The sequence below is a fragment of the Pelobates fuscus genome, chromosome 4 (assembly GCF_036172605.1).
Source record: "Pelobates fuscus isolate aPelFus1 chromosome 4, aPelFus1.pri, whole genome shotgun sequence".
NCBI classification, from domain to species: domain Eukaryota; kingdom Metazoa; phylum Chordata; class Amphibia; order Anura; family Pelobatidae; genus Pelobates; species Pelobates fuscus.
This window is the reverse complement of record NC_086320.1, coordinates 96,966,319-96,984,202: the sequence shown is the minus strand read 5'-3', so window position 1 is coordinate 96,984,202 and position 17,884 is coordinate 96,966,319. Positions and strand designations below refer to the sequence as shown.

General features: G+C 42.0%; 1 protein-coding gene across 1 annotated transcript in view; it reads right to left on the bottom strand.

Moving 5' to 3' along the window:
• Positions 1–3,783: 3,783 nt before the first annotated feature.
• The window catches only part of PCMTD1 (protein-L-isoaspartate (D-aspartate) O-methyltransferase domain containing 1), a 54,660-nt gene continuing 40,559 nt past the window's right edge, over positions 3,784–17,884 (bottom strand). The window contains exons 5-6 of the mRNA XM_063451398.1: positions 9,329–9,452; positions 3,784–6,071 (exon numbers count right to left, since the gene is read on the bottom strand). Coding sequence (XP_063307468.1) covers positions 5,704–6,071; positions 9,329–9,452 — 492 coding nt within the window. The 3' untranslated portion in view covers positions 3,784–5,703. The remainder of the gene's footprint in view (positions 6,072–9,328; positions 9,453–17,884) is intronic.

Below are 17,884 nucleotides of genomic sequence, written 5' to 3'. Positions count from 1 at the left end.
GTTCTTAGTGCCGAAAAAAGGAGGAGGGGTCCACCCGGTTATCAACCTGTGACCTCTCAATGCCTTTGTCCAGTACAGGCACTTCAAGATGGAGGGCATACACTGCCTCCGAGATCTGCTCCTCCCGGGAGATTGGATGGTGAAACTCGATTTACAGGACGCGTACCTCACGATCCCGATAGCGACGGATCACAGGAATCTATTACAATTCCGGTGGGACACAAAGAAATGATGTTTCACCTGCCTTCCCTTCGGACTGTCCTCCGCCCCTTGGTGCTTCACCAAGGTGCTGAAGCCAGTGGTTGCCTTTTCTCAGGTTACACAAGGTTCGTCTGATCATATATCTGGACGATATCCTCATACTCTCGGGAACTCAATCATTATTACTAACACACCTGACATGGACCCTTCACCTCCTACAAAACCTCGGTTTCCTGGTGAATTGGGAAAAGTCGGTGCTACAGCCCTCTCAACAGATGGAATTCATAGGGTTCCGAGTCGACTCCATCCGACAAATTCTATGCCTCCCAACAGAAAAGATGATCAACATCAAAAAGGAAATAAGACGGTTGTTGAACCGCCCGGACATTTCGCTGAGACAACTAGCACGAATGATCGGATTACTAGCTGCCTCCATCCAAGCGATTTTCCCGGGACCGTTACACTATCGGGCACTTCAACGTCTGAAAGCAGCCAGCCTGAGGAATGGTCAGTCGTACGAGACCACCGTTACCTTGGACGGGGAGTCCAGGGAAGAACTGAACTGGTGGTTAACACACATGGAAGCGTGGAACGGATGAGCAATCTTCGGTTCCACCCCGGATCTAGTGATAGAGTCGGACGCAAGCTTACATGGCTGGGGCGCGCGTTGCGGCTCTATATCCACAGGAGGCAGATGGTCTATAGACGAATCTACACATAACTTCCCTGGAACTGCTGGCAGCCTCGTTTGCCATCCGCAGCTTCGCGCCCAGGGGCATTTCATGCTCGATCCTTCTCAAGTTAGACAATGTCTCGGCAGTCAGGTACATAAACCATCTGGGAGGTACCAAGTCAAGCATCTTAGCAATTTTGGCTTGAGACTTCTGGCATTTTTTCTTACAGAACAATGTGTCGATAACCGCGGAACACATACCGAGACTGGACAATTACACCGCGGACTGGAACTCCCGATACCTGAGAGACCTGGGGGATTGGAGGCTTCAACCGACGGTATTCTACAAGATTGATCAGTTATGGGGTCCTTTGAGTGTGGATCTTTTTGCATCCAGACTGAACACTCAACTTCCTCAGTTTTACAGTTGGCGACCAGATCCGGAAGCCATTGCTACGGATGCTTTTCTCCAGGACTGGACCAAGGGACGAGCATATGCCTTCCCTCTGTTCAACCTGATTGCCCGAATTCTGGCGTACGTCCGACGCTACAAGAGCACGTTGGTCCTGATAACACCATGCTGGAGATCTCAACCTTGGTTTCCCCACCTGCTGGAAATGGCGATCGATTGCCCACGGTTGTTACCGGACCAACCATCACTGCTAACCAATCCGGATGGGGAGAACCACAACCTGATAGAACAAGGACTCCTTCGGCTCATGGCGTGGCTCCTTTCCGGGGACCTTGGGAAATCACAGAGGTTTCGAGAACAACTACCCAACTCCTGGCAAACGCGTGGGCACCGGGAACTCGACACGCATATGCTGCGGCATAGAGGACATGGTCCAATTGGTGCCTGGAGAGATCGGTGGATCCCGTATCAACCTCTGTGAAAACGGTGCTGGATTTCCTGACACACCTATTCGAATCAGGCAAGGCCTTCCGTATTGTCAACATGTATCGATCAGCCATCTCAGCAGGTCATGATTTCGTAGACGGCCTACCACTCGGACAGAATCCATTGGTCTGTCGCCTGCTCAAGGGTGTACGCTTCTCACGTCCCCCTAAACCTACATATGGATCCTTTTGGGATGTCAACATAGTGTTCAAGCTCCTAGACGAATTGCCCTCTAACACAGAATTGTCATTAAAACAATTATCAGCTAAACTACTTATGCTATTCTGTTTACTATCCTGTAAGCGGGTATCCGACGTGAGGGCGGAGAATAAAATCGTCAACTGAACAGGTTTTCTATCCAAGGAATTTTTATTTTAAACCTATACAACATTTCTCAGATAGGGTTATAGCTCAGCTTTAAAAGAGCATAATAGGAGCCTCCGTGTCTTTAATAAAATTCCAAGATTTTACTATTAACATGACGTAAAGTCATGATTTTATTAAAGACACGGAGGCGAGTATGATTCCCTCCCAGGGTGGAACTCTTGGGATTCACATTTCAGACAGTTATGGACTAGAGGTGCCGACATGTTCAGTTTTCTCATATTGGATCCTTGATTCAACCGGGTAAGTGACCATAGGTTGGTTTACCATGTTGGATGTAGTTTGTATTTTTGTATATCATGTATGATGATGTCATGACTTCTGAGAATATATTCAGACAATTACCTACGTTGAAGTATATATTACAACCAGGTGACAACCACGATATTACCATATTTCTCCTCTCTTTTAGCCCGAATACTCCTGTTGAAGTGTTGAAGTGTTGGAAGACAGTTTCACAGTTTGCCCATAAAGAATGGATGTATGGATACTATCCGAGGTTTCCAGTTACGGTTCAAGTTTATCATTTTGGTTATTAGCTGGTCTTCGGATCGCTACGGAAAGAGGAAGAGCAATGGAGTGCTACACCTTATATACTAAGGGGGATGGATACCATTGGTAGTACTATGAATATGCTAATGTTATGTTGTTTTTTCTCTCTTCTTTGCATATATCTCTCTTCACTGCTGAGGGAAATTAAAGAAAGAGAAGCATAACACTCGCCTCTGTGTCTTTAATAAAATCATGACTTAACGTCATGTTAATAGTAAAATCTTTGAATTGACAACCCATTATGGAAGTCTAATATGATGTACATTAACATAAATTGTATACAATTTCTTTATTAGAGGAGTTCTAATGGCACAGTAAACCACTTACTTTAGGCGGTCACTTAGGGTCTGGATGAATATCATGTTCCTGTTCTAACTGTGCACTCAAATGTGACATTAACCACTGTGGTTCACTGAAAGTAGAAGTGAATAAAGCAAAGAATACCCCATGATAGCTGGTAGTTTTTTTTAGTCCCCACTATCTTAATTTTATTCTCCCCCCCCCCCATATTATTGAAGCAGTTTTATCTTGGAAAATATGAAAGGCATGCCTTTCACACTTTTACCATGAGACCCAATGCACCTAGAATATGCTCGGATATCATCATGTCTCTTTGCACCCCAAAATGTCTTCTGCTGTCAATTCACTGTACTTCGTCCAATTTCCTTTTAGACTAAGAATGAGGGTATGAAAAACAAATCAGTGTTAATAACTCATCAACTGTATTTACAGTTTAAGAACATGTTTGTGGGCAGAATATACATAACAATGAACAAAAAGAAAAATCTGAAACTGAAAAATAAGCAACAGTGATACAGACAGTTAAAATAAAGCAAAATAATTTTAAAGAAAAGGATATACATGTTTGTTTTTGTAATTTATTTTTATTGCAAGAATGTCCCAATCAACAGCATATGCAATTTTTTTTTATTTTTTTTTAGAGCCATTTTTATTTTCATTTTAAAACTATGTAGACAAAAGGATGGTGAAAAGAATGAGACAAACATTTCTTCATGACAGATCTAAACAAAACATGAAAATAGCTAGTAATCATTTTGCAAAGAATACTCTATATTCATATCTCAGCTTCTCTTCAGGCCCCCCAAAAAACATACTTTGAAGTAAGTATACATGATTTAATTACTCTGAATACAAACCACTCATTTCCAAGTACTAAAATATTATAGATAACCGCAAAGCCTCTCTTTAAACAAATAATGCCAAAAAATAAAATACCTACAATAGTGACAGTGACATCTGGCCTGCATCTTGGAGAGAAAAAAAAAAAAAGTTATAACCTTTTTTTCTTCTACAAAAAAATATTGCAATTAACTAAAGCAAACGTTAAATGCAAGACTACTTTAATATATTGCAAAACATTCATTCTAACCACTGTCTACTGGTATGTGAATCAAATATATACTACAAAAACATTAAAGGATACCATAGATATTTATATACCAAACAAGATCATGGATTATCCAATAAACTCAATATTGTTTCAAATGTATGTCTTCACTGAAGTAAAGCTATTTGCTCCTGGATAAACTGTCAAAAATATAACTTTTACATTTCTATTGCATTTGTGCATTACATTATGACATCTATTAAGAGTGTTTGTAACTAGTAATATTTCATTAGAAGGAATGTTTTACATTTGTGCCCAGCAAATTAGGTTTCAACGTTGTAGATTTCCCTGTACCTAATTAAATGCATTAAAAAACCCACATTGCCATTAAAGAGACAAGAATGTCACATTCCTGCAAATGCTAAGCAACACTCCACACAGAAAAAAAATAACTAGAAGAAACTAATTTGCAAAGCATAACTGAATGTAACTGTTTCAATTGAATGAATATTTGCTACACTCTTAGCAAATATGGGTATAAGCTACAAATGTGTCACATCATGCCGTATGTTCTTTTAATTTTTGAATGTCTCTTGTATGCAATAAATCCTTATTTAAATCTATTTTAAGTAACTTGGCCCAAATAAGAGAACATACAACAGCATAAAATATTTAATTAGCAAATGGAACGTTAAGTGAACAATGATGATTAAACTGTTTATTAACAGATAAACTCATATTTCTTACGCATTACTGTTCTCTAAAAGTATGAATTAAATTGCCATCTTGGCAACTATTATTTTACCAAAACCATATTATAGAGGAAAAAAAAAAAACAGCCCAATCACTAAACTTCTTGACAAGACCTTACCATTACCATGGAGACATTTATATTTTGTTTTCACAAGTTTTCTTTTGTTAGCAATTACAATTATTTTGTTAATATACTTTACTACTATAAAACAATTCTTTATAGATATTTAACATAGATTTAAACATCTTTAAAAAGCAGATAGAATCACATTAGGTATATAGAACAAACATTGGAGTTTAATTATTTGGATGAAGATTGTAACAAGCATTTTTTCTTATATTTTTTTTTTAAAACACATGATTTCCACATTTGGAAGCTTTCAATAGTCTTTGAAATGACATAAAGGTAGGAAACTTTTGCTTACATCTCATTTTAAATTTACATCTAGTGCACTTCTTATTCATTTTTAAATGGTATATGTAACACGTGACCAACACAATGAAACGATTAGCAAATGCAATGCTATGAATTACGCATTTTTAAATTATTGACACTGACGGACTACAGACATTTAAAGTACAGGGGTCTGTCCCAAAAGTGCTATGAATATTTACTCTGGCTGGAAATGTGTCTGATATTCAAAAGAATGCCTTTCTAAACTGCAAGTTGTACCACTTTAAATTGTGTGATATCCTGTTATAGCTAAAAACTTTGTACATTGTATCTCAAAATGTAGAGAAAATATAGATTTTAAAAAACAAACTAAAATTGATGAATGGTGTTAAGACAGTTAAAGGTGTCCACTGTATCTCTGCCCAATTCATTAACAAATGCTACATTTTCAAGAAGTAAATGAAATATCAGCAGGCATGAAGGTTGTGGATTCAAGTGTGTCATTTTTCTCTGTAATAGGTCAAGTAAGCCTTTAAAGATTCTGGGAGTGGTAAGCTCAGAATCTTTTCTCGAAGATGGTTTTGCAGAGGTTCCTCAACTTTCAAAGCTTCATTATGGTCCTTTTCTTCCTCTTTGCTGTCCTCATCAATCTTTTCATCATCATCACTGTCTAAAGTTTGAGGAATAAGTTGATTTCCTACAAACATATATGTATTTATGCGACGTCTTCGGCAACGTCTTCGCTTACGCTTTGGAGGTGCTTTCGGAGGAATACCTTTAGCCTGCATTTCTTCATTGATACAATTTCTAAGTGTACGTCGAATATAAATTCGAGCTAAGTCTTGAAGACTCCGAACAGTGCAAGCAGCTGAATAAATTTAAAAAAATGATATGAATTAACCTTTTGGCAATTTTTTCTCTTTTAATAGTCCTCATAAAATAAAACGGGCAGGTAACACATGTATTTGGCATTCTATTTTGTTGCAAACATTTTCAGTATGATAAAAATTTCACAGAGTAAAGATTAATAATAAAATCAATCTGAAATATAGCTGCAGAAGTCAGAATGGATAAGACACATGCAGATATAGAACATGTACAGAGTATGATGTAGAAGCATTTTTAAAAAGCAAAGTGAATATTTTGTAAACCTGGTCACTTGAATTAATGAACACACTACATTATGACCAGTCACATCAATAACAACTTAGGTACTACTGTTGTTTATGTTTTGGGAGTCTAATCTATTATAACACATTTCAATATCACTACATTTGCAACTACTGGTAGTTATTATTGACTTGAAACAGCAGGATTTCCCCCATTATTTAGAAGACATATGATAGAGGAAAAGCATATAAAGTCATGCATACAAAAATATTGATATATCATCTAGAGCAGGGTCCTCTTCAACCTATCGTTCCTGTAACTTTTCTTGTAATTGTCCTATTTACAGTTAAATCCCCCCTCTCATATTAGTGTAAAGCGCTACGGAATCTGTTGGCGCTATATAAATGGCAATATTTGGTCATTCAAGTTATTCAGAACACTTTATCTCAATTAAGTTTTCTGGCTGCAGTGCCTTCATTTTATCCCCGCATTTTAAAACATTGCTTAGTAGATATGGCAATGTTACCATTGCAGTGCTGAACAAACCTCTAGTGGATGTCTTAATAAGAAGACAAAGAGTTGGTGTGAAGTCATAGGAGGCAGATCGGGCAGCTGCAGAGACTGGTTGTTGTCGCTTCAAAAAAAATAAGTCGTACCTTTTTTTCCTCCCCATTTTCAATATTTGATTTAGGGGGAGAGGTTCTGAACCTAAATGCTAAGGAGAATACCATAGCACTAGGAATACAGGTTAGTATTCATAATGCTAAAGTGTTAATTTGATGGGTTACTCCAACCTCAAAGATCAGCTTCTTCCTTTGCCAAAAGAACTGTAAGCGCACCTGCAAGGAGACACCTGTAGGGCTGTGTCGATGTGGCTCATGTGCAACTGAATGGAAATAATTTATGCACCGTCATCCTATCCTGTCCACCCTCAGGGCGCCCACACTCTCTCACTCCTACCGCTCCTCAATTTAAGATTTAAGAATATAGGTACAAGCAGATCCACGTGTCACAGCTCTTGGCTTTTCTGTCGGTGTGGCTGCACATAAAGTAGACAGCCATGCCGACAGAAAGGTTTCAAACTTACCTTGGTCGCGGCGGGCAGCTGCCCGGTCTCCCTACGTTACGGTCCCCAGAGGGTGTGACGTTCTTAGGAACGCCGGCCGCTGCAGCCCAGGATTTTTTAATAAACTTACCTTTGCCCACATTAAAGATGGCGCCAACATCCGTGTGACATCACGTCATAATATTTTGACTATTCTCGAGCACGTTAAGTCCAACCATTCTAAGGACCGGTTAGACGTTATCCTTGGTCTTTAGGTGTGATACAATTCTGTGTGACACCACCATTGAGAAGCAAGTCCCCCCATGTCATTTCTATGAGTCAGGATGACTGTAGACGCCTCCTTAGTAGACCCTGACCACACACACACACACACTCACATCACTTGGACATGTGTGCATCAATGAACCCCCTCACTGCTAGATAGCTACATGTTATCTCTCAGAGAGAACAGAAGCAAATTAACCTCCTGACTGACCGATGTCTACACTTCATTAGCCAGAAAGAACAGGGACTAATTAACTTTCTTAATGTCTGTTACCTACACTTCATCCCTCAGAATGAACAGAAACAAATTACCTGTTTACTGTCAGATATTAACCTTGTATCCCTCAGAGAAACTATCAGCCAAATAACTGCCTCATTGCCAGATATCATCTTTCCATTATTCAGAGAGACCAGGCACCAATAAGTTGGGTCCAGTTGAATATGCTGGCTGCTCTGGCTGAGGGAGCCTACAGAACTGGAAGATGTGCAGGTTTTAATGGAGAGATCAGCCGTCACTCAGCTCATCTTGCCACTCATGAAGGCACACCTTGCGTACATTCAATGCCTATTTATCAGAAGAAGCGGACTGGCAAGTTATGGTGCTTGGTGTGCATGCATCCAAGAGGTGCGACAAAGGACAATGCATAGGCAATACTTTAAATCACTGGTTTCATCAGTAATTGATGATAGAGGGAGACTGGAAAACTGCTCCGTTCACCTCGTACTGCTTGTAATCCTATATAAATTAAATACTAGGTTTAAACCTCTGTTTTATGCTACATTGAACTGACCACAGGTGGGAAGGTAATTATTAAAGAGAGACATGTTCTGGCAAAAAAAGAAATGAGCATCTGCTGTGTCACTAAAATAAGTAACTGAGGCCTTGATTTAAAAAAAAAAAAAAAAACTTAGCAAATTATTCAATACAGTTAGAAAAACTTTTCAAATAATTTATCTAAAAAAAATCCCCATACTTTAATAGTGATTTCTGTAGATAAATGATTTGATTTTCTAAAAGCTTTGAATAATTTGGAAAGCTTATTAAATCAAGGCCTGAGTTGCTAAACATGTAGCTTGTTAGCGTAGGCCTAAATACAGGCCGTGATAGGCTCAGCCGCTCCCCACGTCACAACATTTTCCTTGAACTGAATACATGGAAAAAGTCACATGAACAGGTGTTAATACATAGTACAACATGATGTAACATAATTAAGATTGTTTTTCAAATTTATAAGAACACACCTTTTCTTATAGATTAAAAAAATATATATATCTTGGGTATCAAATTAATTATATATATATATATATACCTCCAAGATAGCACTACAGGGACTTCCAAGTTGAATGAATAAAAAAAAAAAAAACTTAGCTTTTATTAGCTCAAAAAAAATCAACGTTTCAGTCTGTATCACATCACAGTCTTCATCACAATCCTGATGAAAGTCTGTTATACAGACTGAAACGTTGATTTTTATTTTGAGCTAATAAAAGCTAAGTTTTATTCATTCAACTTGGAAGTCCCTGGAGTGCTATCTTGAACTTTTGGCTGTATCTGTTTGCTGATAAGCACCGGGCAAGTACATCAAGGAAGGTGGAGTGCATTACTATTTTTGTTTTACATATATATTATATATATAAAATGTATGGGGAAATAAAGCCAAGCCGAAGTCCTGATTAATACTTACGTAATCTCACAGCATCTGATTTATGGTTGTCATTCTTATTTGGCTGCATAAGAGGAGCGAATGAAACAGCTAATATGTTTTTAATATCCCAGGTATTTTGTCCTGTTCTCTGGATTTGGGTAAGCTACAGGGAAATAAAGCAGAAACATATGCTCATTTAAGTGATGGTCTAATTTAAACACGTTTTTGCATTACAACACAAAGAAAAAGTTCTCTCTCTGATTTTTTTCATTTCATAAAAATACTATATATATATATATACACACATACACACACACAGATTTTGTTAAAATAATTTATTTAACATGGGAAAAAAAATAGACTATTTTGTTCCCTTATGTCAATTTATTTATAAATAATTAATATGCATTTATACTCTACTTTATTAGTTTACATTCTCTAGTAGTATAGAGAAAAATAGATTGAAGAGTACACACCTTACAAAATTAGAAGGTATGAAGGTGGGGAGCAGCACTGGAAGATGTCCGTCAATCACACAATGACAAGCATGCAAAAATGACAGGCTCTGCTGTAAATAGCCCTAGCTCTTGATTCGCTCTCAAAATGACCGGGTGCTACCTGCACTTTGCATAGTGTGACAGTTTCTGATGATGCACATACTCTGCACTTAGTGAACAAATCCAGGACGGTGGGACAGGAACCCCAGATTAAGACTGTCCCACCAAATTTGAAACTGTTGGTACGAATACAATGGAGGCAGCCAGCCTTCAATAAATGCACATCAAGTTGACTGGGAGTCTTGCTGACCAGCTATCTAAAAAAAAAGCAATAGGCTTATTCAAGAAGAGCCAGAATTTTTACTAGTGGACGGAATGGCTTTACGGGGATTTTCCCTAACAGGACAAAATGGTTATGTCTAATGTTTATGCAATATTAGCTATTGTTTGCTATACCAATTCTGAGTTGTTATAATTACATTATAAATAAGGGGGTGGATTGGTGGGACTTTATTAGAGCTCTAGCTAGGGTTGAGATGCGCTGGATTTATCAATTTGTGACAGTGAAATGAATGCCGATTTTGAATTTTGTAATTCTCTAGGTTATTTGCTTAGAGATGTATAAGTTGAATAATTTTTATAATTTCAGATAATTTCAGATATGTAAGATTTTATATATATATATAAAAAATATACCTCGGTGGAGAGCACTCACAGGAGTCGTAATGATGATAAGATGCTTTTATTCAGCAAAAGTTCATAAATCAATAATGTCAGTTTCAACGTTTCAATAAAACCGGACTTTTTTCATGACCGGTTCACTGGCTTTGCATCCTTTCCTAAGTTGTGTTTCAAAGCTGTTGTATACAGCAAACACAGACTCAAAGGAATCTATGTTTAAAATGGAATGAGGCAAAATGTGATTCTTTGTTAAACTAATTTGCATATACCCACCAAGAATCCTTTGCGGTAGTAACATCATGCAAATTCGTGATTTCTGTTGGAAAAGCAAGTCTTATGGCTTGACTGGTCTGCAGACTTTTGTTTAACATTGTATTGAGATATTATATATATGTATATATATATATATATATATATATATATATATATATAACGTGTAGAGAAAAGCCAGCACTCAAGGACTTAGAATCAAAAAAGAAAAAAACCTTTATTCCAGTTTTTCTGAGGGTCGACGTTTCAGTCCACCACTGTGGACTTTCATCAGGACATTGTTTTATGTCCTGATGAAAGTCCACAGTGGTGGACTGAAACGTCGACCCTCAGAAAAACTGGAATAAAGGTTTTTTTCTTTTTTGATTCTAAGTCCTTGAGTGCTGGCTTTTCTCTACACGTTATACATTTGTGCAGCCGAGCACCGGGCAGACACTTGAGGAAGGCTGGAGTGCAACTCCCATCAATCTGTATATATATATATATATATATATATATATACACACACACACACATCTCAAACATGCCTCCCCCCCGCCCCCGTCTAGTCTTTCCTCCAAGTTATACATATTTATGTATATGTATGTCTATGTTTACATAAATAGATAGCTTGGAGGAAAGACTAGACAGGGGGGATATAATAGAAACATATAAATATATAAAGGAAAACAACACAGTAAAGAGGAGAGTATATGTAAGAAGAAAAACTACCACAACAAGAGGACAGTTTTAAATTAGAGGGGCAAAGGTTTAAAAATATCAGGACGTATTACTTTACAGAGAGGGCAATCGATGCATTGAATAGCCTTCTAGCTGAAATGGTAGAGGTTAACATAGTGAGGGAGTTTTTCTAAATAATGAAAATATTTAGAAAATTGGGCAGACTAGATGGGCTGCATGGCTCTTATCTGCCGTCACATTACACATATTTTGTGTAATAATTTTAGTAGGCTTTTCCATATTATTTTCAGGAGAGTTTCCTTTATTGGGAGCAATATGAATAGTATACATACCTCTATTTATTTAATAATTATGTATTCAATTATATTTTAGGATGTGACAATTACATATATGTACTATTTTGTGGATATCTTTGGACACTTGGTCTTAACGTTTATTTTTAATTTTATAACAAGACACGGAGGCTCATATTGCATAACCCTTTCTTTACTGTCCACCAATAGCAGCAAAGAATACAAATATATTGAAAAATTGAAGAACATACATTAACATAGGCCCCTCCCCGCTCAGGTCCCGGTATATTAGGCAGCACTTCCCTTCCATAACCCTCTTTCTTTGCTGCTCCGATCAAAGATAAGTACATGTCACTTCTTTCAATACTATTTTACATTTATTGATATATTTATATTATCAGTATTAGTTGTTTTTTCTTTATAACCGTTAACTTTTCGTTATGGTTATTATTATCTTATTGGTATTTTATATATTTTATTAATATTTTGTATTATCATTTTTTCTATCCTGATTACCCTTATTGATTCTTACTTTTATGGTATTTTATGGTATTTCACCTCTACTACACTTGGTAGTTGTGTTTTGTACCCAGGGTCCAGACCTCTCTGTCTTCTCTTACTCCCCGTTTCTTCGCTTCCTTCATTGCTTTCCCGCATCGGCGCCATCTTGCGCACATTTTTCCTCTAAACTGTCTTTCATAGTGCACTCTCATCGCTATCACCGTTCGGCAGTTTAGGCCATTCGACTGTTTTGCCGCGTTCGCCTATTCCTTGCAAACGGCCCATTCGGCAGTTTTGCATTTTGTCCTATACTCTCCATTGTATTCACTTATTCACCTCTTTTAACCGAATGTTTGTTTTTTTCTTTTATTCACCTTACTTCATTTTACCGCGAATCTCGCGAGATTCTCGGCGGCCATTTTCTAACCTCCTGTCTCCTTCCCTATTCCCTGTCAGAGTGTGCACTGGTCTGGGCCCTGGTGAGATCGCTTTTTGTTTTGCTCGTTCGTACTTTGGGTGACTAACCCAACAAACTGTTCCTTGTCAGTTTTTCTTTAGATTTATTGATTCACTCTATTTAAAATGCCTAAACCCAGACTAAACTCTGGTTCACCTCCCTCTGGGGAGTCTGATACTCCACTCGACAGGGGAGAAGGCCCTGTCACCTCAGGTAATTCACCTACTCACTCCGATAGAACTGCCCACTCAGATGGGACTCAGTTCTTAGCGCTACAGCGCTCAGTGACAGACGCCATTATGGCAGCCATGGGGTCCATGTCCTCTACTCTCTCCCACACCATTTCCCAGGCCCTCCAGCCACGTCCTTTGGACGAGCGCTACTCGGGCTCCACGACGCCTCAACCGCGTCCTCCTGTGGACCCACCGGGAGATTTACCCAGGAAAGCTACCCACAAATCTAAAGGTCCCTCTGCCTCCAGAAACACCATGACTGGCGTACCTTCGGTCGCCCCTGAAAGCGTGTCACAACCACGCAAGAGAGCCTTTCCGCGCCAGGCAGAACGGGCGCGGCTATGGAAATGTGCCAGAGCACAGGTAGAGAGCGACTCCGACTCAGAAATCGGGTCAAGTGAGGAGGCTAAGATTGAGTCTGATAGCGACTCCGAAGCGGATACCGCTCATTCAGGTTTTGACCTCCTTCCCTCTGCCCAGGCAGAGATGTCCGGAGGCGAACCAGGGACTAGGCACTCCGCGACCGCGAAGTCCGCCCTTGTGGACCCGTCGGGCGTTCCACTCTTCGACCCGGATGATTTACACCATCCGAGATCGGCAGAGTGGCTCCCGGCTGACCACGTTGCCACATATTTAGAGAAGTGGGTGCGACACCCACTTAGTAAAGCGGCACGCAACAAAATGAGGGCAGAGTGTCCAAGGCCTGTTGTGCCTAACAAAGTTTGCGACACTCCAGAGGTAGACCCCAAGATGACCCAATTCCTTACCAAGCTAGGCTGGAACCCCCGTAAAGGGCTTGAATCCGCCTTGAAATCCTGCCAGGATAAGCACTTGGACATATTTGGCCCTTTGGCTAAACTTTTTGATTTGGCGGAAGACGCCAGAGCGGAAAACCGCATGGTTGACCCCGAAGACCTACGCGGTTGGGTCCAGAGAGCAATCTGTATTGCAGGGAATGTTAACACCTCTTTATCTATTGAGAGACGTAAGGCTATCTTATTTAAGATAGAGCCCAAATTGGCGAACCTCGCCCTAACAGAAGCCGGTAAGGACGCCCAAGGCCTCCTCTTCGGCGATTCCTTTATAAAAGACTTGGGGCGTTTTGTTGGGGCATTTACTGCCCTGGATAAGGCTCAATCCTCTATGAGGCGAGTTTTCCAGGGACGGGTCTCTACCAGAGCCGGCAGATCCAGGAGCCGTCTGTCCGGCCGGAACTATGTCCAATCCCGTGGCACGGGACGAGGCTCTTTTCACCAACGCTCCCACTACCAGGAGGCTAACACCCGTCCCTCCTTCTTCCCATCTCGTGGACGTCCGTGGCGATCTAGAGGCTTCCGAGGACAACCTGGTTCGAGACGACCCTACGGTGAGTTACCTCAAGCCTCATGTTTTTTCTCATGTTTGTGTAGGGGGCAGACTCCGAAATTTTTTGCCAGCTTGGTCACAAATTACCTCAGACCCCTGGGTACTGACTACCATTCGAGGGTTTCACATAGAACTGATAGACAACATCGTACACATTCCCCCTCCTCGACCGATCTGCTTTTCACTCCAGGATCGCAGACGGATCGACTTGGAGCTTTCCACCCTTTTTACCAAAAGGGCTATAGAAAAAGCTCCTCCCGAACCCACAGGGGTCATAAGCAATATTTTCCTTGTGGAAAAGAAAGGCGGACAATTGAGGCCTGTCATAAATCTACGCCCCCTCAATGCCATAGTCCGATACCGCCATTTCAAGATGGAAGGTATTCACCTATTACGGGACCTTCTCCTTCACGGAGACTGGCTAGCAAAACTAGACCTCAAGGATGCATACTTGACGGTGCCTATTGCCCCGGACTCCCGAGACCTCCTACGCTTCCTATGGCAACGAGAGACTTGGCGGTTTACATGCCTACCCTTCGGCCTCTCCTCGGCACCGTGGTGCTTCACAAAGCTACTACGTCCTGTCATGGCATGGCTACGCAGCCGGGGAGTTCGTCTAATCGTATACCTAGACGACATACTCCTTATGGCCCAAGATCGCTCCACTCTCCTTGCCCACCTACGGCTGGCCATAGACCTCCTCTCCCGCTTGGGCTTCGTTATCAATTGGGAAAAGTCATGCCTAACCCCCGCCACGCAAATGGAATTCCTAGGATTCCTCGTGGACTCAAAGGAGGCGACTCTGAGCCTGCCAAGGTCCAAGATTCTCACCATACGCAAGGAGTTACGCAGAGCTCTAGTTCGGCCCCAACTCTCCCTGCGACAGCTGGCACGGCTCATTGGCCTACTGGCCTCATCTATACAGGCAGTGTTCCCGGGCCCACTCCACTACCGGGCACTGCAGCGCCTGAAGATCGCACATCTGAGAACCGGTGCGTCTTCCGCAGACCCAGTGTCCCTGGACACCGAAACGAAAGACGAATTGCGTTGGTGGATTCTCAACCTCTCTGCATGGAACGGCAAGGCGATCTTCGGCCCGCAACCGGAATTCACTATCGATTCCGATGCAAGCCTCCACGGATGGGGGGCCCATTGCGACGGGATATCTACAGGGGGTCGTTGGTCGGCAGCCGAGTCACGGCTGCACATCAACGCACTGGAACTTCTGGCAGGCTCCTTCGCCATCCGCAGCTTCACGAGGGACAGAGCCCTAACCTGCATCCGTCTACGAATGGACAACGTCTCGGCGGTGAGATATGTCAACCATCTGGGGGGTACACAATCAGCAGTGTTGGCCACCCTGGCGAAGGACTTTTGGGAATTCTGCCTGGAACGGAACCTGATGGTTCACGCGGAGTATCTACCTGGTCTGCACAACGTCCAAGCAGACTGGGGGTCACATTATCTCTCAGACTCCAGCGACTGGAAGTTGGACACGGAGGTGTTCTCCAGTTTATCATCTCTCTGGGGTCCCTTTTCTATCGACCTCTTCGCTTCCCGACTCAACACCCAGCTATCTCGATTCTTCAGCTGGAGGCCAGACCCGATGGCGGAGGCAGTAGACGCCTTCCTGCAAGACTGGAGCAGGGACCTCCTATATGCCTTTCCACCGTTTTCCATGATTACACGCTCCCTCCTTCAGACCCGCAGACACCGGGCAGAACTAGTCATGGTGACCCCATTCTGGGACACCCAATCTTGGTTCCCCCAGATTCTCGAAATGACGTTGGACTACCCACGGTTGCTACCGCCACACCACAATCTGCTGCTAGACCCGACGGGACGGTGTCACCCGCTCCGCTTGGACGGCTCCCTCCCACTCCTGGCATGGCGGATCTCCGGGGACCCTGGGAAATCCAAGGAGTTTCGGACACAACTAGACGCCTGTTGGCGGAAGCATGGGCCCCAGGAACTAGACGAGCCTATGGGTCAGCTTGGCGAGCTTGGACTGGCTGGTGCATGGCTAGGGACGTGGATCCCGTTTCGGCCCCTGTAACCATGGTTCTGCAATTTTTGACGTCCCTCTTCGAGGCGGGGAAGGCTTACAGGACTATCAACCTTTACAGGTCAGCCATCTCGGCAATTCATCAAGGTTTCGATGGATGCCCGGCGGGTCAACATCACTTGGTGTGCCGGCTCCTTCGGGGCTCACGCTTCTCCAGACCACCCAGACCTCGCTACTCCACGTCATGGGATGTGTCCATTGTCCTATCCTTTATCTCGTCGTGGCCCGCTAACTCAGCGCTCTCCCTGAAGCACCTTTCTGCCAAATTGGTCGGCCTGCTCTGTCTCGTATCCTGCAAGAGAGTTTCGGACGTTAGAGCCCTGGACTTCGATGCCAAGTCATACACCCCGGACGGGGTCACGTTCAACATTAGTCGCCGGACAAAAACCTCTATCAAGTCAGTGTCCTACCCCGTTTTTCCTACCTCTCCAGCGTTATGTCCAGTGGCTTGCCTTCGCGAATACGAAGATCGTACCAGATGTCATCGTTCACAGGCATCCCCTCAGCTGTTCCTATCCTTTCGGCCACCTTTCCGTCCGGTCTCTAGCACCACACTCTCACGATGGGTGCGATGGTTATTGGACCAGGCAGGCATCGATACCACGATCTTCGGCGCCCATTCGGTCCGGGGAGCCTCAGCATCCTCGATGATGACTGCAGGGGCTCGTCTGGAAGATATTATGAGGACAGCCGACTGGTCTAGGGAATCTACCTTCCGTGAATTTTATTTTCGCCCGGCCCCACATTCTTTTACGGCCGTAGTTAATCAGCTTTAAACTTGCAATATGAGCCTCCGTGTCTTGTTATAAAATTGCATGATTTTGCTATTACATGACGAAAAGTCATGATTTTATTAAAGACACGGAGGCGAGTATTGTCCCACCCGCGTTTATTATTCATGTCTCCCCACCCCTTTATTTCGTAGGTTGCAACGAGTCACATGGAAGATTTGGGTACGGTAAGTGGGGCCATGTCTCAAGGATAAGTTTATGTTTTGATAGGCTTACTAATCACACTAAGATGTGGGTTTGTATTTATTTGGAATTTTTTCTCCTCAGTTGGTACCTGACAATAGTTACAATTATCGATCTTAACCTCTCGGCTCCTGTCTCTTTATGTTTTCACAGCCTAATCCAACAAGATGGCATGCTGTTCTCCAAGTTGAATGGACTCTTCCCCGCTGCAAATCTCTGGTCCTACAGCTCATCTGGTCGTGCTTCCCTGTTATGAGAACCTCTTATTTGGACTACTGGACTATGTTTTCGTTCTTGTTCGGACATTGTTACTAAGTCGCATCTTCAGAAAGAGGGTTATGGAAGGGAAGTGCTGCCTAATATACCGGGACCTGAGCGGGGAGGGGCCTATGTTAATGTATGTTCTTCATTTTTTCAATATATTTGTATTCTTTGCTGCTATTGGTGGACAGTAAAGAAAGGGTTATGCAATACTCGCCTCCGTGTCTTTAATAAAATCATGACTTTTCGTCATGTAATAGCAAAATCATGCAATTAAATTTTATATTTTAAATTTTTATTTTACTTTATTGTTCTGC